Genomic DNA, 22,527 nt, shown 5'->3' on the forward strand with positions numbered 1-22,527 from the left:
TATGTGTTCCAAGGTAGAGGAAGTAAAGATAATCTACAATCCTACTCACAAAGTTCCTTTGAAAGTCTTCAAAGGTGTTAGACAAAAGTCCTTCCTATGCATTCCTCTAACTTGCCCTTTTTCTTAAAAATGACAGCCCTCTATTCCAAGGATGCTTAAATCTGTAAAGGATGACAGACTGAGCAACACCTAAATGTTCTTCTTTTATTGCAACATAATTACTGCATATTAACAGCTGAAATAGTGCAGTAAGGGACAAGAGCTCTCTCTCTCTCTCTCTCTCTCTATGTTTTCCTGCATTTGCGGGCCAGTGGAAGGCTGAGTTCCTGGGTGCGAGGGGAGGCGGAAGCGGCTCTGGCGGCTGGGCTCACGGTGTAGGGGTTGTAGCCTTCGAACAGACCACGCCGGGGCTTAGGCTGGGACAGCTCCTGCACACACACACAGAAAAAGAGAGAGGGAGAGACATGCACGCATGACATGGTCGATTTAATGTCGATTTTAAATGCTCTTAGACACTTGATTACATTGCTGCTTAAATTCGGGCACCAATTTATGCATTGCTGTGCTTGTAATACAATGTAAAGTTTTGTTTACGAGCTGGTTTACTAAAGAGGCTAATGTAGCTAACAATAACAATAGCTACTCCCCCCCTCATGGCTCTAGAAAAATGCACAGCATTTGTTGAAATTAAAATTGTAAGTGTAATGAAGCTGGAATATGAATGCAAGTGTAAATCATCCCCAAGCTTGCTCTCGTGTTCTAGGCAAGCACCCAGCACTACCGAGACAGCTGCTGCCCTGGTGGCATCCATGTTTTTTCCCACAAAGACAAACGCTGGTTACGAATGTAACCGTGGTTCTATGAATAGTGGAAGACCGTCAGAGGCGGAAACAGAGTGGAAATATCATGCACTTGTGCATTGGCTATGAGAACTTATTGATTGGTTGTCATCTCGTGACCTCATGACGCCCTAATATATATATTGATACGTCATGATCTTTCTCAATGGTCATTCTCTCAATTCCGAGTGACCAAGAACTCTGGCGGTCTTCCACTATTCATAGAACCACGGTTACATTTGTAACCAGCGTTCTATTTCATACTTCCAGACCGCCAGACGCGGAAACAGAGTGGAAGACTTATACCACCAAGTCACGAGGAATAAAACACCTCAGTCCTGAAAACGTACATGACGATGACCAAATAGCCGCAGAACATACATCGGCAAGAGTTATCCCCCCAATGCAGCCCAAGAGGTTGCAATAGCACGCGTTGAGTGACACCTCACAGAAACAGGCGCTGGTCTATCAGCAGAACGGTAAGCACTGCTGATGGCCTCTGAAACCCAATGTGCCAGTCTCTGTTTTGACAGGGCAGTTCTGTCAGGCCCCAAAACGGACGCACAGTTGGGGAGACATACTGCTGTAAAGCATGCACTGAACAATGAGGCGACAACGACCTCAGTCAACAGCCATCAGACACACAGATCCCAGATGCACCCCTCCCCTCCCCTCCCCTTACACCCCCCATCATCAGAGGAAAACAAGTGAGCGCTAAACTAAAGAAACTGAACACAAGTAAGGCAGCGGGGCCTAACAGACTGTGTCCAAGGCTACTCAAGGCCTGTGCTGCTGAGCTGGGGGAGCCACTGAAGCACATCTTCAATCTAAGTCTACGCCTTGGACAAGTTCCAACACTGTGGAAGACATCATGGGCTGTATTTTGGGTCACCAGCGCATGGCGTAATACTCGTTATTCACCCGCGGAAAGTTGAATTAGGTATTTTGCACGTTTATTTTTTAAGCATTGCGCCCAGGGGTGTGGCAATTAACAACCTAGGGAGGGGACTCGCGCATTGTCTAAAAATCAATATCATACACCACCTAAACCTGGTCAGAAGTCAATGGCGAGTTGTTCATATGCTATTTTAAGAGCGCATGTCAACAGTCATATTGGCAGGTGCACGCACCATCCTTCTATCATTCATGAACGCACACCAGCGCACGTCCATGCAAAGCATTAAATTGCACGATTACAATGGGAAACATAATTAGAATAAAGATATTACGAAATACTGTACATCTCATGATGAGTAGTTATTCACCATCATTTGCAAATTGGTAATGACGGTTAAAAGTGATTAGGGGAGAGGCGAGAGACATGTATGGAGCACAGCTGAAGAGCACTGTCACGAGATATAAGCAACTCCTGCAGGATAAATGTTGTTTTATTCAGTCATTTGAGCAACATTAGGGTAAGTGTTGCTTTTTCCAGCCTATGTTTTCGATGGTAACCCATTGTCAGTCAATAGTGAAAGTAACTGCATATAACTGTCTTGTCGTTGACTGACTCCTTGGTGAAGTTAGTTTCACTTTGCCAATGAGTTCAAATAATAGACGAGTGCAAATGCGTGAAGGCTATGCTAGGTTTTAGTAAAGCATGGTTTAAGAATGACTATTCCATACGGTCTCGCAAGCAGCCTCCTTCAAATGCGCCGTTGAATGCCAAAATACCGATGCATTTATTTGACATATTGCGCGTTGCGCCGTTAAAGGGAATGACAGATGTCATTCTCATTGGTTTAAAATGATGTTACGCCCCAAACACACCCATATGACTGATTAAAAGACCTAGGAACACCTTGTTACGCCATGCGCTCCACTTTTGAGAACGAAACCCCTCCCAATGTGAACTGGACATCCTACTAAATTTGAATAGACTTTTGACGAGTGACGATGCACTTTAGAATGTCATGATAGGGCCCCATGTCTCACCCCTGTCCCTAAAAAGCCACATCCTAGTGAGCTTAATGACTACAGACCTGTCGCTCTAACATCACATGTGATGAAGACAATGGAGTGACTCATCTTAGGTATGCTCAGACCCCAGGTACGCCATGCACTAGAACCGTTACAGTTTGCATACCAGGAGAAAGTGGGCGTGGACGATGCCATCACTTATCTTCTACACAGGACACATTCTCACCTGGACAAGGGGAAAAGTGCTGTGAGAATCATGTTCTTTGATTTCTCAAGTGCTTTTAACACCATCCAACCCCTCAGACTGGGAGACAAGTTCTTGCAGATGGGTGTGGACGCTCACCTGGTAACCTGGATCACAGATTACCTGACGGAGCGACCACAGTTCGTCAGACTGAAGAACTGTCTCTCTGACACTGTGATCAGCAGCACCGGAGCGTCACAGGGAACTGTGCTCTCTCCAGTCCTGTTCACCTTGTACACATCTGACTTCTGCTACAACACTGAGTCATGCCACATGCAGAAGTTTTCTGACGATACTGCAATTGTAAGGTGTATCAGGAACGGGCAGGAGGAGGAGTATAGGAGCCTGGTGGAGGACTTTGTGCAATGGTGCTGTAGTGAGAAATTCCAGAGTGTATGTACTTTAACATTCATTTTAATTATCACCCCAGCCTTTGATCATGCCAAACCTTTTGTCAACCAAACTGCTCTTGTGACCTTTGTCAATCAAATGCTCACATGACCCATTGTAACCACATGAGGACACATAACGACAATTAATCATTTGATGATGAGTCCTTTCCTCTTGACACAATCAAAGAAGGTGGGCTACGCTTTAAATGCAGAGAGAAGACACTGCTCTGGAGGTTCAGTCGGCCACCGCCATAAGCGGTGAACTATGCTGGCCTCCGAGCTCATATGCTGGCCTCTGAGCTTGTAGTTCTAACACCATTGTTAACCAATAAATGTTTCACCATGTTTTCAGTATTCAAATCTGCCTCTGTCTGCTTGCACTCAATTTTTCTTACAACAGTGCAAACTCAATCATCTCCAACTCAACACTTTAAAGACCAAGGAGATGGTGGTGGATTTCCGCAGGTCTAAGCCCACTCTGCTACCAGTCTCCATTGATGGGGTCAATGTCGAGGTGGTAAGCACCTATAAGTACCTGGGTCTCCACCTGGACAATAAACTGGACTGGTCAGCCAACACTGACGCACTCTACAAGAAAGGGCAGAGCAGGCTGTACTTCCTGAGGAGGCTGCGCTCCTTCAATGTGTGCAGCAAGCTCCTCAGGATGTTCTACCAGTCTGTTGTTGCCAGCATCCTCTTCTATGCAGTGGTATGTTGGGGAGGAAGCACAAAGAAGAAGGATGCTGGGCGACTTGACAGGCTGGTAAGGAAAGCTGGCTCTGTAGTGGGAGCTGAACTGGAGTGCATCACTTCAATATCTGACAAAAGGACCCTGAACAAACTGATCAACATCTTGGACAATGAGTGTCATCCACTCCACAGCACTATTGTTAAGCAGAAGAGCCTGATCAGCTGGAGACTTCGCTCACTGCCTTGCACAACAGACAGACTGAGGAAGTCATTCATCTCCAGGGCCTTTGAACTGTTCAATGCATCACTTAAGGGAAGAGGAGAAATAGACTTCTATGCATTATCTGTCTGCCTCTTCACCACCTCCATGTCTTGAACTGTCTGTCCACTAGCCACTTTACCATTGCAGACCTGCCAACCTTGAAGAATTTTTTTGAGTAGCACCTCGAGCCGAGAAAACAAAAATTGCTCACGTCGGCCTTCATGCATGCAGCCAAAAACAGACATAGCCATACTCACAAGACACATTTTGGATAGCGACCCATCTTTAATGTTGAATATCTATCTAAACGGGATCCAATGTGTTCCTGAAAGTGCAAAATGAATCCTTTACAGTGGCTCTATAATGTTGACAATCTGTTTTAGAGCCTAACAATCCTGACCTATGAAAACCACTTGTGTTGATAGGCACTGATGTGGGTATTGTCCATTTTCTTTTATGTGGGGCCTATTCGATCATGCCTGGTATTATACCTCTTTTCAATCCATTAATATTAAAGATTTATTTTGTAAAGAAATACATCTATCCCATGAAACATCAGCCCATGTTATGCCAACATATCTAATTAACTTGGATGTAGGCTACAGTAGATAGAGGCTTATGGACATCTGCTGTTGTCAGTGTGTAGTCTATCCCTTTACTCACAATAACCTACATGTTTTGTTTATTTGTAAAAAAAAAAAAAATTCATTGTTCAAGTATTACATGCTGACTAATGCAAACTACTGATTGCTTTTAAAGAATTTTACTTGCACGTGCACTCAAGTTTCTTTCAGATTGCAGTGTCTTTCTGCCATCTGTGAGGCTGCAATGATTAGGCCTACATTATCCCAACTACAGTGATAGGTGCGCGATCTCCGTCTATAAGCCTATTATTTGTTCTCACTTGTTTTCACGCTAATGATCAAGAAGAAGGATCCATATGCCTCAAAGAAAAAAACAAATTGAACACTCATTAATGAGCAGCTCAAAATATTTTGCCTTGGTCCACTTTCAGACTCGTTGCTAATGGCTGCATTTTGCCTTGGAAAGGTTTGCGCTCCATTAGCGCCTTAGTTATGAAAACTTTAACCATCAGCGACACATTGAAAATATGCTAACTGAAACAACTTGTGAACAAGTAATAACTTTCCAAGACACAGTCAAACTATTAGGCCTAGGTAAATTTTCAATCGCACTCAGTGGAATATTTTTAGTTTCACAGCAAAACGGCAGCTAGGGGGACGTGAATTTGCGAGTGAACACTTGTTAAACTCACCTCATCAAGTCTTTCATTTAACCCACCGTTGGCGGAAGAAAAAATAACATAAAGAGAGGCCACTAAGCTTTGCCTGTCATTCTCACTTGTCACTTTCTCTCTGTATCTCATCCTCGCATGAATTAGCGGGAGATTCACATGCTCAAGGAGCTTTCCGGAGAAGTTGGATGTCTGCTCGTTTTGCATAGTTTTAAGTAAAATATCGTAGCGGCGTATTTTGATCTCAAAATGCGTGGTTGCTACACAAAATGCGTATAGGTTGGCAGGTCTGCCATTGTCTTCTGCCTCACTGTTTGCGTGCTTCATTAGCACATATGCACAACCCCTCCCTCCATGCCACAGCCGAACTGTGACCACACTTATACCTTTCTTAATATAGTTATTATGACCGCCGCGCAGCGAAGCGGCGGTCATATAGGTTTAGTCAGATGTTTTTTTTTTGTTTTTTTTTTCTTTTTCGCATGCCCAAATTTCTGTCAATGATTCCCGGGACACTGAAAGACCGGGGTACACGAAACTTGGTGGGCATGTAACCCCACATGGATAGCATGGAACCATCGTTTTTCTGTGAATATCTCGAAAACCGTAGGGTTTAGGAGGACCATTTTTTTTTGTATGTTGATCTCAAGGGGCCATGTCAACCCATTCCATAACCACTCATTTCATGTATAGCGCCACCTAGTTAAACACAAAAAAGTAAAAATGAGGTGTTGTAATTGAAGGTATCTGTGACCTAACATAGTCAAAACTGCACGAAATTGGAAGTGTAGGATCATTATGACACCATCTGTATGCACGCCAAGTTTTGTGGAATTCCGTTCATGGGGGGCCACACAATAAATTAATTTATGTTACTATACACCAACTGGCCTGTAGGTGGCCGGAGACAGTTTTCTGTGAATATCTCGAGAACCGTAGGGCCTAGGAGGTCCACCTTTTTTATGTATGTTGGTCTTAAGGGGGCATGTCAACCCATTCCATTACCACTTATTTCATGTATATGCCAGTAAATTAAAAAGCAAAAAATTAGGTGTTTTCATCACAATATCTTTGGCTGACAAGGTCAAAACTGCACGAAATTAAAAGTGTAGGATCATTATGACACCCTCCAAATGCATGCAAGTTTTGTGTACTTTCGTTCATGGGGGGCCTTACAATAAAATAATTTATGTGTACATTTAGTGACGTACACCAACAAGGATTCCCGGGACACTGAAAGACCGGGGTACACAAAACTTGGTGGGCATGTACCCCCACATGGATAGCATGGAACCGTCATTTTTCGTTTTGATCTGTAGCCCCCCCGCTGGACTGGACCCCCCGAAAGGAGGGTAGGGCAGACACAGTTCTCTGTGAATATCTTGAGAACTGTAGGGCCTAGGATGACCATTTTTTTCCGTATGTTTGCCTCCAGGGGTCATGTTAACCCATTTCATGTGCACACATGTGCACAAACAGATATACACACACACACACATACATTCACAGTAATCATACGTATGACACATACTCACACAGTAGACATATGTACGCTTGCATGCACAGGCACACACACAAGCACGCACACACACACACACACACACCCACACACATAACATAAACATAACACAAACAATCAAGAATTTCTCAGAATTATGAACAGGCAAGATGGGGGTGGGGTTGTATAAAATGAATTTTACATGTGAAATCTATGAACTAATCATGTTTTGGTACTTGTTGTCTAGCAGATACCAGTGAGAATTGAGTGTGGATAATGCAATTTAGTGAGACAGTTAGAATCATATAGGCCTTTCAGCGTGATTTCTTTTTGTGGAAAAAATGTGCTGGACTGGGCGGCGGTCATATTTTGTACCGCTCTGCGGTACATCTAGTTTATATATAGATATATAGACTTTATTCTTGCACTGTTGCACTGTTTGACTTACTCATTTGCACCATCACCATGACACTCATTCACAAAGAGCACCTTACCTTACCTTATGCACAGAGGACCACAGGCTCAGTCCCTGCTTCAGTCATTGCAAGCGCACCTGATCGATTAATCACCCACTATGTGGATACTGTTTTTTAGAATTGATTTAGATTAAGTTTTATTTAGTATAATTTGTATTTTAGTATATTTAGTATATTCTTTATCTTCTACAGTCCTTATTGCTTAGTTGTGTTTTTTATATTATATACTTTTAATTACTTTTTCTGCTGTTAGTGAATGTGTGTGTGTATGTTGTCTGTATGCTACTGTGACCTTGAATTTCCCCTAGGGATCAATAAAGTATCTATCTATCTATCTCTGGACACAGTGCTAAACGTGAATCGTCAACAGAATGAAATATAGCCAAGGTCAGAGGCTGATTAGCAAATTGTGACAGCACCTTGGGTAAAAAAGCAGGGTTAGGCCACAGAGTAACCTGGCTGTGATTAGGACCCCATCACATTGAGCACAGAGAGGGCATGAAGTTCACTAACTCTCCTGGCAGATGTGATTGCCAACAAGAATGCTGTTTTGATGGAGAGCCATTTAATATCTGCATGCTCCAATATTTCAAACGGTGGTGAACACAGGCCATCAAGAACGGTGTTTAAATCCCAAGAAGCAAAATCAACACGCGTGCGTGGGTGCAACCGCTGTGCACCTCTAAGGAAAGCCACTACTAACTTGTGAGTGCCTAAGGAAACGCCTTCTATAGGTGCCCTATAGGCCGCCAACGCAGCAACATAGTAAAGTAGCTGCAGAGCGTCCTTCATCCAGGAGCTTTTGTAGAAACTCAAGTATTGCCGTGACAGGACATTCAGAAGGGTTTAGCGTATGAGTAGCACACCAAGCAACGGAAAGCTTCCACCTGTTTGCATACAGTGCTCTAGTGGACAGAGCACGGGCATTCAGAACAGTGTGTTTGACCCCTTCCGAACAGTCCACGAGACTTTGGTTGCCCCTAGTAGAAGTTTCAGCCTCTCCGGGCAGGGGTGCCACAGCGAACCCTTCCATTTGGGACAGCAAGTCCTTCCTCAGGGGCAGCGGACTGGGTGGACCCATTGTAAGTGTCAGCAGCAAATGAAACCACGGCATGCTTGGCCACCTGGGGGCTATCAAAAGCACCCTGTGATCCATTTCCCGCACACGACTGAGCACTGCCCATATCAATGCTATCGGTGGAAAGGCGTACAGTAAGAGGCTCGGCCACTCGTGAGTCAGAGCATCTGTGCCCAGAGACTCCGTCTCCATCTGTTCTGCGTACCACAGGGGACAATGCATTGTTTCCCTTTAGGGAAATAAAAACACTACTGCTGTGCCGTAAGTGTACTAAATTCTCTGCACAACCTCTTTGTGTAACTGCCAGTCCGCTGGGTTCGGCCCCCCCTCCCCCGAGACAGGGTATCCACCGCAACATTGACGTGACCGGGAATGCGCGTTGCTCGTAGGGAGAGGAAGCGCGTCTCTGCCCAAGTCAGGAGTACCTGTGTCAGATGAAGAGATGGAAGGGACCTTGTACTGCCCTGATAATTTATGTGAAACACTGTAACAAGTTTTAATTATGCGAAAATGTAGAAAATATCATAGTTTACACATCAAATATCTTTAGTCATATAACTGTTCAAATCTAACTTGATCAAAAAGAATTAAAAATGTACAAATGTTGCAATGTAATGACAGATAACCAGTGTGAAACAACTTAGACTTATAGGGTTTTAAGATTTGGAAGCTTAGAATTAGAAGCAGGCATGGACTGGCCATCGGGCGTACCGGGCAATGCCCGGTGGGCCGACACACATTTTTGGGCCGGTGCTGTCATAATTTAATAATAATTAAAAAATATATATCCACCGCGACGGTATTTGAGACACGAAACGTGGCCCATTGGTTGATTTTCTTCACGGACATTGGGCTAGTCCAATGACATCTCTCAGCCCTCCCCCTCCCCTCCCAGGGTTATCAAATGTTGCCATTTGAGCTGTCTGACCGCGGAGAGAAGTGAGTTTCCGTCTGTGAAATTGTGAAAATGGATAGTAGGCCTAATAAACCACAAAAGCGCAAGGGGGCCGCACAGAAGCTGCGAGCCAAAAGGCTAAAAAGCCTACAAGTGGACGCAGCAAAATGTGTCAAAATCACAGAAATGTTCACTGATCGTTCTGATCGTCAAAATCACACCAGAGATGTTAGGCTTTAAATATAGGCTAATAATCAGGCTGCAATGATCTCGCAAATAATTTCTGAATAGCCTAAGGCAGGGGTCGGCAACCCGCGGCTCCGGAGCCGCATGCGGCTCTTTGATCCCTCTGATGCGGCTCAGCTCTTAATGAGTATTTAATTAAAATGTATTTTATTTTAGTTCGTTCATTTTCAAAATGTAATATTCTAGGTCTATCTGAGTAATTTAGCCTAGGCCTATATAACTTTCCACCTCACTTGACCGTAGCCTGCACAATATTGTTACATTCGCGGATTGTTGCCATGTCAATATCAAACAAAATCACCGATGTCCCTCCATTTCAGTCAACGAGAACACTTTAATTGTTATTGATGATGTGTGCGCTTGCTGTAGGCTAGATAAGGAAAATGTCAAAAAGGAAACGTCAGCGACCACAGCTTGCGAGCGACTGAATCTGAAAACGCGAAATGCTGCCCGTTATATATCGCACACTGCAACGAGTTAGTATTGCTGTGTTAACCCTGTTCGGTTCCACTTGCTTGTGAGAAATCTTTCTCACATATGAAAAATATAAAGACAAACCTGCGCTCACGTTTAAGGGCAATTCCGCGCAAAACTGTCACATCCATAACGCCAACACAATGCCATGGTATTTAGTTGGCGTTATGGATATGACAGTTTTGCGTGGAGTAGCCCTTAAATGGTGACAGCCTCAATTCTTGCATGAAACTTCATCTCACTGAATATGAGCCAGCCAGACTCCAAGGCCATCACCAAATCTAATCTCTGGTAGGCCTAATGTTCAATTTCGCCAATGACATGTCAACGAAAATTGAGTGTTGTGTTGTTAGCTATGATGTTACTTTGCATACCAAAGGACATTGGAAAAATAGGGGGTGGTGTTTAGCCTACATGGGAAGCCTATACTTCTGTCATTCCACTTTACATTTCAAGTTACTTGCACAACTAGTACAAAATGTATTTAAAAATCCTCTGTTGAATGAAAGTACTGTACGTTAAATATCCAAACTTTTTCTTGTAACTGTCTTTATGTGGCTCTTCTGAGATTAAAAAAATAATAAATTTGGTAAAAATGGCTCCAGGCAAAAAAGGTTGCCGACCCCTGGCCTAAGGTGTGTCGTCTCCACAGCAAGTATGGGTCCTAATAATTTCTATCTTAGCGACTAGGATAGTGAAATGATTTCACTAGCTATACGTAAAACACAATTTCTTTCAGCTTATCCATGCTTTTTTTGAACGTGTAAATCGCATAGAATATGTAGGCCTATATCAACCGTAGGCCTACACACTTGATCGCTATCACATAGCTGAAACAACGCTACGGTTCTTACAGTAACTGACTCACGTTCACGTTGATCTCTATAACTGTTAATTTTTAGTAGCCTATATTCGAACCTATCCATAACCCTTTTTTGCTTTTTGTTGACTCATCATTTCACATACAAAAATATAAATAATGTCAGACAGTGAATTAGTAATTATTTAAATATATATATAATATTTTTTTAAAATCTATCTCCTGCCAGCAGGGGGTGCTGCAGCACCCTCAGCACCCCCCTTCCCGCACCCTTGCCCCAAGGTCGACTGTAACAGCGGGTGCAGGGCCGTCAACATCGAGTGCACAGGCTGAAGGAGTGGAACATAGCTTTGATGTGCAGTGTAGTAACACAGAGGAAGGCTTAAGTACAGGTGGATTCGGAGGAGGAGAGAGACGTTACGGAGGAGGAGGAGGAGAGATATGTTACGTTTGATGTGCAGTGTAGTAACCTAGCGTTCATGGGCTTCGGAAAAACCTTTCTCCGAGTGAAAACATCATCATTCCGCGTCATTCACGTCACGTAATGTGTGAGTCAGAGGTCGGAAACTGGGGCTAGATTTTGCTAACAGAGTTGCCCAGTTAGGGGCTCGTCATCACTTTTGTCGTCACGTTGTAGTTCGTTTGTAGTCCATGTGGCCTTTCATGTCCAACAGTTTGAATGTGAACTTGGGAATTTGCCCTTTTTATCACTTGAAAAGCTGCATATCTTTCTTTCACGAGCATCTTACACTATATTTTAAGCAAATAGGCAGACATGACTGCAAGAGCAACCCCCGGTGATGGAGGTCGAGTGCCAGCGGCACCCGCAGCCCCACGATCACCAGCAGCGTTGTCAGCAGCCCCATGTGTGCCTACACCACCGCCAGCGACCTGGACCAGGACTGCCCAGGCTGGAGGAAGGCAAGGACTTGGGGCAGATATGTGCAGAGGCGTACTGGCTGAAGTTCAGCGAAGAAAAGCTGTTTGACTCTTTCCTGGCGGCCCATCGTGGACCGAAGGATTTCTGCTTCCAGCACTCCTACAGACCGATGGCAAATGACTTGTCTTCCCCAGCACTCAGTGCTGTATGTTCCCCAGCACTCGGTGCCTGTTATTGTGTCTCCCCTTTGCACTTAGTGCGTCAGCTTGATATGAGGCTGAATTTTACTGTATTTTTGGTGCTATAATGTTCCCCCAGCACTCGGTGCTGTTCTGTCCCGGTCTTCCCTGTTATATACCCCTGTCTTCCCTGGCACGTTGTGCGGCAGCTTGCTGTGAGGCTGCAAACTCCCTGGCACTTTGTGCTATATGTCCCCCTGCAACCTGCTGAGAGGTTGTGTGTTCCCAGCACTCGGTGCTGTAATGTCCCCCAGCACTCGGTGCTGTAATGTCCCCAGCACTCGGTGCTGTGAGTCTATGTTCCCTCAGCACTCGGTGCTGTGAGTCTATGTTCCCCCAGCACTCGGTGCTGTAATGTCCCCAGCACTCGGTGCTGTATGCCCCTTAGCACCCTTGGTGCTGTCTCTCCCCTGACCCTTGGTGCTGTCTCTCCCCTGACCCTTGGTGGTGTCACAGACCCCGGTGGCAGATTTTGTCTCGCCACCACAGTGACGAGCCTCCAGAGGTGGAGGGAAATGTGAAAATCCACGTTTGCTTGCTGTGTCTTCACCCAATCATCACTTCACCTCAGTGAGTCCTAGCCGCTCATCCTGCATGTGGGTACGGACCGCAAGGACCGTATTTTTCACAGACATGTTTGAGTAGCCTACTACAGTATGCCTTTTGGCAGCCATCCTGTCAAAAGGGGAGTCAAAGGGGATTCAAAACGAGTCAGAAAAGTTGAGACAGGACCAATCGTCAAAATGTCGGTGTCCACCACTCTAGTTCATCCAAAACAAACCAGAAAAGGGCCTTAAAGTGCTAAAAACCGGAATTTTCCTTTAACATAGGACCCTTTCATTGATATCACCTTCACAATTCTTGCATCCATTGAACTTCTCCAGAGTAGCACTGCCCCCAGACCTACTCCAGATGCATCAGTTTGTACCGTCCATGGCTGGGAAAAGTCTGGGCTCTGCAATGCTGGGGCGCTGCACATAGCCTCTTTTAAGTCCTGAAAGGCCTTCTCATGCTGCTCCTCCCACATGACCTTCACCAGACACTGCTCACAACGTTAGGCACAAACTGCCGGTACCATCCAGCAAACCCCAAAAAGGACTGGATATCCTTCTTGGTCTGGGGCCGCGGGCAGCCACGGATAGCCTCAATTTTGTCCTTCTGGGGTCTGATTACCCCACGTCCTAGGATATGTCCCAGGTACCGCACCTCCTGCTGCGCCAAAGCACATTTCTTGGTCCACTACATGGTCCATCAACCGCTGGAACATGGCTGGCGCCCCCTGCAGGCCAGACAGCATAACCTTGAACTGGAACAGGCCCTGGGGTGTTCTGAAGGCTGTGCAGGGCCTGGCCTCTTTAGCCATTAGGGCACCTGCCAGTAGTCCTTACACAGGTCCAGGGTGGAAATAAAGTGTGCCTTACCCAGGCGCTCAATGAGGTCTTCTAGCCTGGGCATAGGATAGGCATCAAAGTGTGACTGAGCATTTACCTGGCGGAAATCAATGCAGAAACACATGCTGCCGTCCTTCTTTGGAACCAGGACGACAGGGCTGCTCCAGACACTCTCTGACCACTCAATCACTCCCAGTCTTTGCATCACCTGCAGTTCCTCCTGAAGGGCAGGGCAACATTCGCTCGGGAACTCGATACATCTGCTGCCGGACTGGAGTGGAGTCCTTCAGCAGGACGTGTTGTGTTCAGCCATGGATGTGACTCCGAGCTGGTCGCTGAACAGGCTGTCAGGGATGACAGCACGCAACTCCTGCTGTTGTTGTGGGGTGAGATGGGTTAGGTCGATCTCTCCTGCTGGATGGTCTATAGGGAAGAACTGCTCCGGGGTGTCTTCCTCATCCTTCACTGCTTGTACCAGCAGCTGCTGGCTCAGTGTCACCTCTCTCTTGTGCCACTCTTTCAGCAGGTTAATGTGAAACACCTGCTGCTGCTTCTTCCTCTCTGGCATTTCCAGCCCGTAGGTGGTGGGCCCCAGCTTCCTGCTGATGCTGTAAGGTCCCTGAAACTTGGCCAGCAGCTTGTTCTCCTCCGTAGGCAGGAGTAGGAGAACTTTCTGACCTGGCTGGAATGTCCGCTGTCTTGCTTTCTGGTCATACCAGCTGGTCTGGGTCTGTTGCACTTGGTGAAGGTTGTCCTCATGGTGAGGATGTTGGTGGTGGTCTCCTTTGGTGACTCCCAGGCATCTCGAAGGAGATCAAGTGGGCCCCTCACCTGTCTGTCAAACAGGACCTTAAAATGGGGAGAACCCTGTCGAGGCCTGGGGAACCTCCCTGTAGGCAAACATGAGGTAGGGGAGCCAACGGTCCCAGTCCTTGCCATTGGAAGCCACAAACCTCCTCAGCATGCCCTTCAAGGTCTGGTTGTAACTTTTTACCAGTCCGTCCATCAGGGGGTGGTAAGGAGTGGTCTTAATACCCTTAATCCCCAACAACCTATACACCTGCTTCATCGTGTTTGAGAGAAAGGCTGTTCCCTGATCAGTCAATATCTCCTTAGGGATCCCTACCCTGGAGAATAGCTGAAGTAGTGCAGGGGCAATTGTCCTAGCAGTGACCTTGCATAAGGGGTAAGCTTCGGGGTAACGTGTAGCGTAATAGCAAATTACCAAAATGTATTGGTGGCTGGGCTGTGTGCGCTCTAAGGGTCCAACTATGTCCATCCCTATCCTGGTGAATGGCACATCAATAACTGGGAGAGGCTGTAGTGGAAATGGTTTGACCTTGTGCTTGCTTGTGATCTGACATATGGGACAGGTTTTACATGTGTATACCTCAGTATATATGCCTGGCCAAAAGAGTTTGCCAGTTATTCTCTGGAGTGTTTTTACACTACCCAAATTACCTGCCCAGGGAATGTCATGACCAAAACTCAGGATCTTGGGTCTTAGGCTATGGGGAACAACTGGCTGCTCAGTGCTGCCCCCTTCAGGCTGGTGATATAGCAGGCCCTGCTGCACAAGGTAAAACTCTCCTGAAAGAGCTTTTGCCTGGCCTGTGCTCACCCCTTCAACCTCTGTAGCCTTACTGAAGAGCTCTTTTAGGGACTCATCTTGCCTCTGTAGCTCTTTTAAATCATGGGGAACTTACCATACATCTTCCCTTTCAACAGGAAGTGAGTCAGCAATAACTCTTACAGTGCCCAACAGCTTTTCTCGTCTGCGCTGCTGACGGGCCTTTGCTGCTTTAAAGTTCTCTGGAGAACTGATCTCCACTTGGCTGTAAGGCATAATCTCTAACAGTCTCTGAGTATTTGTCTTTGTCTGAGACCTGGTAGCAACCATACTCATTGGCAGAGTAGACTGCACAAGTTCTGGCACATCCTGGCCCAAAACAACTGGGTGGCTCAACCCCTTAACAATGGCAGCTTTTAACCTATAGGTCTGTTCTTGAACTTCAAGACATATTTCCACTATAGGATACTCATGCTCATCCCCATTGACACAGCACACTCTGAGGCGTCCCCCTGTCATCGTTTCAGGCTGACCCACCAGGTGGGGTTGCATGAGAGTCTGGGTGCTGCCTGTGTCAAGAAGAGCCCTTGCTGGCCTGCCATTCACAGTGACCTCTATGGTCTGTATGTTGCCAACATACACAGGGTCTCTAATAGGCCCAGGGATGGAACACACAGAACTCTTGACTGGGCATTCTCTGATGAGGTGTTCTGGCTTACCACAATAGTGACATACATAGCTGTCCCTACTTATGGGGGGTGTGAATGTAGGTGGGCTAGTAGGTCTGGTGTGAGCATTATGCTGTGGTGGGTAATGTCTGGTGCTTGGACCCCTATTCTGCTCATCTAGGACCAACTCCACTCCTATACCCCACAGACTTACTTTTAGTCACTGGTCTGCTGGAGCCTTGTTAGCGGAAGTCCTTTCTTCCATGGCGAGCAGCCAGGTAAGAGTCAACAAGCTCTGCTACTTTGTGCCCTGTGTGTGGGTGGTGCTCCTTGACCCACACCCACACATCTGGAGACAGGGAGCGCAGGAACTGCTCCAAAATGATGATCTCCCCAATCTCCTCAACAGTCTTTTTGGCCGGCTTAATCCACTTGCCGTACAAGTCCTATAGCCGGTTATAAAATTATCTTGGGTTCTCCCCCGGATGCAGGTTTGGGTCTCTGAACCTCTGCCGGTACACTTCTGCACTTATTTCATATTTGGCCAAGATGGCATCTTTCACCTTGAGGTAATCCATCGCGTCGTACGGATCCATGGCTACATACGCAGCCCATGCCCTACCGGTCAGATACGACACCAGGAATATAGCCCAGTCGGCTTGGGACCACCTGTAGGCTGTAGCAAGTCTCTCGAAGGTGGTCAGGTACTGCTCCACGTCGTCACCTTCCTCCAGTCTTGGCACGGCTGCTCTGGACCAGGTTGCTGGAGATGGTGCCAATGGTGCAGCAGGCATCGGCGGATCTGCTGGTGGCACTGCTGGTGCTGGTGGAGCTGCTGGCAGAGGCACCTCTCTGCTCCAGCTCATAACGAAAGCTGTTGAGCTGCACCTGCACGCTTTGCCATCTCTGTTCCCGATTCAGCGACTCGCAGTCCTGGGTCTGCAGGGACTTCTGTATGAGGCTATACAGAGCTGCAAGATCTGGTGTCCCAGCAGAGTCAACCGCCGGCTCTCCTCCCCTGGCTCCTTCTTCCTCCTGCTCCTGCAGGTCCTCATTGGCCAGCAGTCTGTACGACATCGCCTGCCATAGCTGGACCCGTCTTCCTGGCCTCTTCCTCTGTGTCCCAGGGGGTGCCACTATCCCACTTCTGTGGATGTTTGCAGATGTTTGTATATAGTATATAAGTATATATACTCTTTTGATCCCGTGAGGGGAAATTTGTTCTCTGAATTTATCCCAATCCGTGAATTAGTGAAAACACTAATTAGTGAAACACACTCAGTACACAGTGTACACACAGTGAGGTGAAGCACACACTAATCCCGGCGCAGTGAGCTGCCTTGCTCAAGGGCACTTCAGCCGTGCCTACTGGTCGGGGTTCGAACCAGTAACCCTCCGGTTACAAGTCCGAAGCACTAACCAGTAGGCCACGGCTGCCCCTAAAGTTTGGTGAGTAACAGTAGCCTGACCTCCGCCTGCCTACGTACTTCCGCTCGATTTCTTTTTTTCCTACAGTACTCCATCTGGAATAGCTCTCATAGCTCTCCAATGATTTCAAACTTCAGACAAGCGTCCACCAACCAGGAAATAAACTTTTGCCAATGGATCTAGGCCAGACTCTCTGCGAAGTCAGAGAGTCTGGTATCCAGGCTAGAGTAACAGAAAGATGTGTAAATAATGATCACGCATGAATGAATTGCGTTGCGGTTGCTGGCACCGCGTGTAGTTACAAACATTTGAAACTAAGTGCGTGTGTGTGTGTAAGCGTGTTTGAGCGTGTAGGAGAAGGTAGTCAGTTTAAATGTTGCAGGGAATGTCAGGCGAGTTGGGGAAAAGGAGGGGCTACCATTTCACACATACCTTTTTTCAGAACACTGTCAAGAAACGAGAACCTATAAAACATGCCAGCTGGATATAATGTAGGCTCTATGGCCTACAAAAAAAATAATTTTATATTTAACATTCCCAGAGAGGTTTTTTTTTTGTTCATCAATATAAACAGAGAGGGAAAGATAAATTAGCCACCTTAGAGATACATATGCTACATGGTGTGATTAATCAAATATATTTGAATTTGAGTTTGGAAACCCTTTACCTACATGTTAGTGATTTAAAAAGTAATCCCTTATCCCTTCACTCAATGTAACTGTATTCTGAATACCACCTGTATTTTAAATACGTAATCCGGAATGCATGTATTCTGTTGCTTTCCAACACTGCATCTGCATGTAATTGTACCTGTGCTCAAAACCAAATACTGTCTTCAGATCATCTCACAAAGCAGAATGAAAACACTACTGAGCAGTCATTAGACACTACATCAAAACATGGAAAACACAGTGTTCAGGGCAGCTCATATAGCTGCAGGAGAAATGTTCATTGTTTACAATAGAGCAGGGGTCTCCAACCTTTTTGGGAATGAGGGCTACCTGAAGACCCGAAATCATATGGAGGGCTACTCATTTAAAACAAACATACCCTCACCCCTTTTTTGCGAGGGTAGTCCTCCTAAATAATAGGCCTATGTGATTTTTACTTTTAAATGATCATTATTTGTGCAGGCCTATACGTCTTTATATATTAAGCAACTGTATTTTCAAATTTAATATCAATAACCTATGCAACACTACCAACATTTTTGTTCAGTTTGTTCATTTCAAAGTTTGCATGGGGAATCTAATCTATTTTTTTTTTTTTTTTTTACAAAAAAACTTTCTTTTTGTGCAATTAATAATTTGGGTTACAATTTGTACCCAATTTATACCAACCCACCATTATGAATTCAGGGGATGTTTAAGTTCTGATTTCAGTGGACAATTCGGTTTTAACATTTCAATAGTAATCGCCCACACCACCCTAACATATGAAAACTCCTTTTAAAGTTATTGCACACCTGAAATGATCCATGATCTGACAAAAAAGGGTAATGCACAGTCCTGCTCAGTCATGCATGCTATAACATTTTTAGCGCTATTATACGGCAGTTGCCTACGGAGGAGAAAAGGCCTGTGAGCTAAAGCAATTGTTTTTCAGTCCTTGAACAATCATGCAAGAACCGTATTTGACGAACATGGAATGGCCACAGAACTTTTGCAAAGATATGCTTTCATTGGCTACACCAGACAAGCAAGTTTTTTCCCCTTTACTGTCTATGCGTGCGAGCAGCGTGTGCGCTCCGCTTCCGTTGTTGTTTAAAGATTGAATGGGAAACGGATTTGAAGCCAAAGGCTAAATTTTAACGCAGCTACAATTTATAAGGTATCACCAATATCAATTTATTGTTACAGATGTATGGCTACATACATTCTTAAAATGGTTCTGGTCTAGACTTAAATATCTATTGAAAACTTCACAATGGAGCGTGTTTTTAGAGCGTGATCTGCAGGTGACCTGTTGGCTATTTTTTAGAAAGTGCGCTGGGGGCGCCTCATAGCCGTCCCGCGGGCTACCTGGTGCCCGCGGGCACCGTGTTGGAGACCACTGCAATAGAGTGTGTTTTGCATCTAAAAAACAAAACAAAGCACAAAGATTGCATAACTCAATGGATTCAACATTTACTGTAAATCAAGTACAGTCTCATACTGTCACATACAGTATTGAGAATGGGGGTTGGTGTTTACAGTTTTAGAGAAGGGTGGAAGGTTTCAAAAAATGAACTAACCTATATTGGTTGTGGCACATCATTTGAAACTAGATGTACCGCAGAGCGGTACAAAATATGACCGCCGCCCAGTCCAGCACATTTTTTCCACAAAAATAAATCACGCTGAAAGGCCTATATGATTCTAACTGTCTCACTAAATTGCATTATCCACACTCAATTCTCACTGGTATCTGCTAGACAACAAGTCCCAAAACATGATTAGTTCATAGATTTCACATGTAAAATTCATTTTATACAACCCCACCTCCATCTTGCCTGTTCATAATTCTGAGAAATTCTTGATTGTTTGTGTTATGTTTATGTTATGTGTGTGGGTGTGTGTGTGTGTGAGTGTGTGTGTGTGTGTGTGTGTGTGTGTGTGTGTGCGTGCTTGTGTGTGTGCCTGCGTATGTGCCTGTGCATGGAAGCGTACATATGTCTACTGTGTGAGTATATGTCATACGTATGATTACTGTGAATGTGTGTGTGTGCTATGTATCTGTTTGTGCACATGTGTGCACATGAAATGGGTTAACATGACCCCTGGAGGCAAATATACGGAAAAAAAATTGTCATCCTAGGCCCTACAGTTCTCAAGATATTCACAGAGAACTGTGTCTGGCCTACCCTCCTTTCGGGGGGTCCAGTCCAGCGGGGGGGCTACAGATCAAAACGAAAAATGACGGTTCCATGCTATCCATGTGGGGGTACATGCCCACCAAGTTTTGTGTACCCCGGTCTTTCAGTGTCCCGGGAATCCTTGTTGGTGTACGTCACTAAATGTACACATAAATTATTTTATTGTAAGGCCCCCCATGAACGGAATTCCACGAAACTTGGCGTGCATTCGGAGGGGTGTCATAATGATCCTACACTTTCAATTTCGTGCAGTTTTGACCATGTCAGCCAGAGATATTGTGATGAAAACACCTACATTTTTGCTTTTTAATTTTTAACTAGGTGGCGCTATACATGAAATAAGTGGTAATGGGATGGGTTGACATGGCCCCTTGAGATCAACATACAAAAAAAAGGTGGACCTCCTAGGCCCTACGGTTCTCGAGATATTCACAGAAAACTGTCTCCGGCCACCTACAGGCCAGTTGGTGTATAGTAACATAAATTAATTTATTGTGTGGCCCCCCATGAACGGAATTCCACGAAACTTGGCGTGCATTCAGAGGGTGTCATAATGATCCTACACTTCCAATTTCGTGCAGTTTTGACTATGTTAGGTCACAGATACCTGCGATTACAACACCTCATTTTTACTTTTTTGTGTTTAACTAGGTGGCGCTATACATGAAATGAGTGGTTATGGAATGGGTTGACATGGCCCCTTGAAATCAACTTACAAAAAAAAAATGGTCCTCCTAAACCTTACGGTTCTCGAGATATTCACAGAAAACTGTGTCTCCCCTACCCTCCTTTCGGGGGGTGCAGTCCAGCGGGGGGGCTACAGATCAAAACGAAAAACGATGGTTCCATGCTATCCATATGGGGTTACATGCCCACCAAGTTTGTGAATAACTTTACATGCCCAAAAGGCTTTGTGAATAACTTCTTAAGAGAAACTCCTATAGCTAAAATCTTTTTTACTACTCCTAGTGGTAAGATAAAAGGCTTTGTGAATATGGCCCCTGGTGTCTAACCCAATGCATAGCCCATTTACACAAAATAATGGTAGAATATTAGGCTACTGATGATCATTGTTATTTAAGAACATGCAGAGCACCTTGCTCGTAAAATGTACCAAAATGTAGGCATGGGAACATGATGAAGTATCCAACTGTCGTGTGTTAAATTATTGTGATTACGAGCCAGTGGTTTTCAAACATTATTTGGGCAGCCGTGGCCCACTGGTTAGCACTCTGGACTTGTAACCGGAGGGTTGCCGGTTCGAGCCCCGACCAGTGGGCCGCAGCTGAAGTGCCCTTGAGCAAGGCACCTAACCCCTCACTGCTCCCTGAGCGTCACCGTTGTAGCAGGCAACTCACTGCGCCGGGATTAGTGTGTGCTTCACCTCACTGTGTGTTCACTGTGTGCTGTTTGTGTTTCACTAATTCACCGATTGGGTTAAATGCAGAGACCAAATTTTCCTCACAGGATCAAAAAAGTATATATACTGATACTATACTTATGCGTGACTCTGACATCTAACGAAATGCAACAGACTCATATTTTGAGAAATGCTGAATAGACCACAACCAATTTCAATTCTTCAACACGGTCACCGTTAGACTAGAGGGGAGAAAGAATGGGAAAAGATCTGGGCACAGTTCTTCCAGAGCTTCGTGCCAAGTAATAAGCATTGAGTCGAGATGTTTGTGTGAATGAAACAAAGCGTATAGGCCATAGTGTGACATGCGTAAACCAATGGTGTAGAGATGACGCCACAGGGTTTTATTTAAAGGAACACGCCACCCAATGTCAGTAGTAATATATGTTCTTACCTTAACTTTCACGAGTTGAGTCATACCTCTCCCGTGTCGGTACGTGCACTCCAACGCTCTGGTGCGCGGCTGGACTGTGTTAGCATGTTGCTATGCTAGCGGGCTTTGACGGTAACTAAGCGTAGAAGTAATCAGAAACATCCACGTTTTCCCGACTTAAATACAGTTGCACTAGTAGTTGATAGAAATGCTACGGCCACGCAACATGAAACGTGGCGATTTTCCAAGCGAATAAACCGGAGAACTACAATGTGTGGCGCAATAGCACTTGGGAGTACTTCGACCTAGCGTAGTAGTATTGTTAACACCTAATTGTAGATCCTATCCACCACAGAGTTTAGAATCCATGCTGGATCGACCCTCCCTCCCCTCTGAGCGAGAGAGAGGCACACACACTAGAGATGCGCTGATGGGCTATTATTTCAACCATAACTGCACAGCAGTTTGTTTTAATGTAGGCTATATGGGTGATGCAGCGCTGCTGACTAGAGGTGGATTTTGTCGTTCGTTCTCATGACACAGTTCGCGTCGTTCAGTTCGCCAAGATGATTCATTCTGAACCGTTCGTTCTTTCGTTCATTCGCATTTCCGCTA

General features: G+C 45.4%; 1 protein-coding gene across 1 annotated transcript in view; it reads right to left on the minus strand.

Annotated features, from left to right (window-relative positions):
• Positions 1–284: 284 nt before the first annotated feature.
• The window catches only part of spmap2 (sperm microtubule associated protein 2), a 42,473-nt gene continuing 20,230 nt past the window's right edge, over positions 285–22,527 (minus strand). The window contains exon 8 of the mRNA XM_076293176.1: positions 285–428. Within this exon, the coding sequence (XP_076149291.1) occupies positions 285–428 (144 nt within the window). The remainder of the gene's footprint in view (positions 429–22,527) is intronic.

Source organism: Alosa pseudoharengus, unplaced genomic scaffold (genome assembly GCF_046254945.1).
Source record: "Alosa pseudoharengus isolate Yale_2024_CS ecotype anadromous, Long Island Sound unplaced genomic scaffold, YU_APseudo_1.1 YU_APseudo_1.1_scf_2, whole genome shotgun sequence".
Lineage (NCBI taxonomy): Eukaryota > Metazoa > Chordata > Actinopteri > Clupeiformes > Clupeidae > Alosa > Alosa pseudoharengus.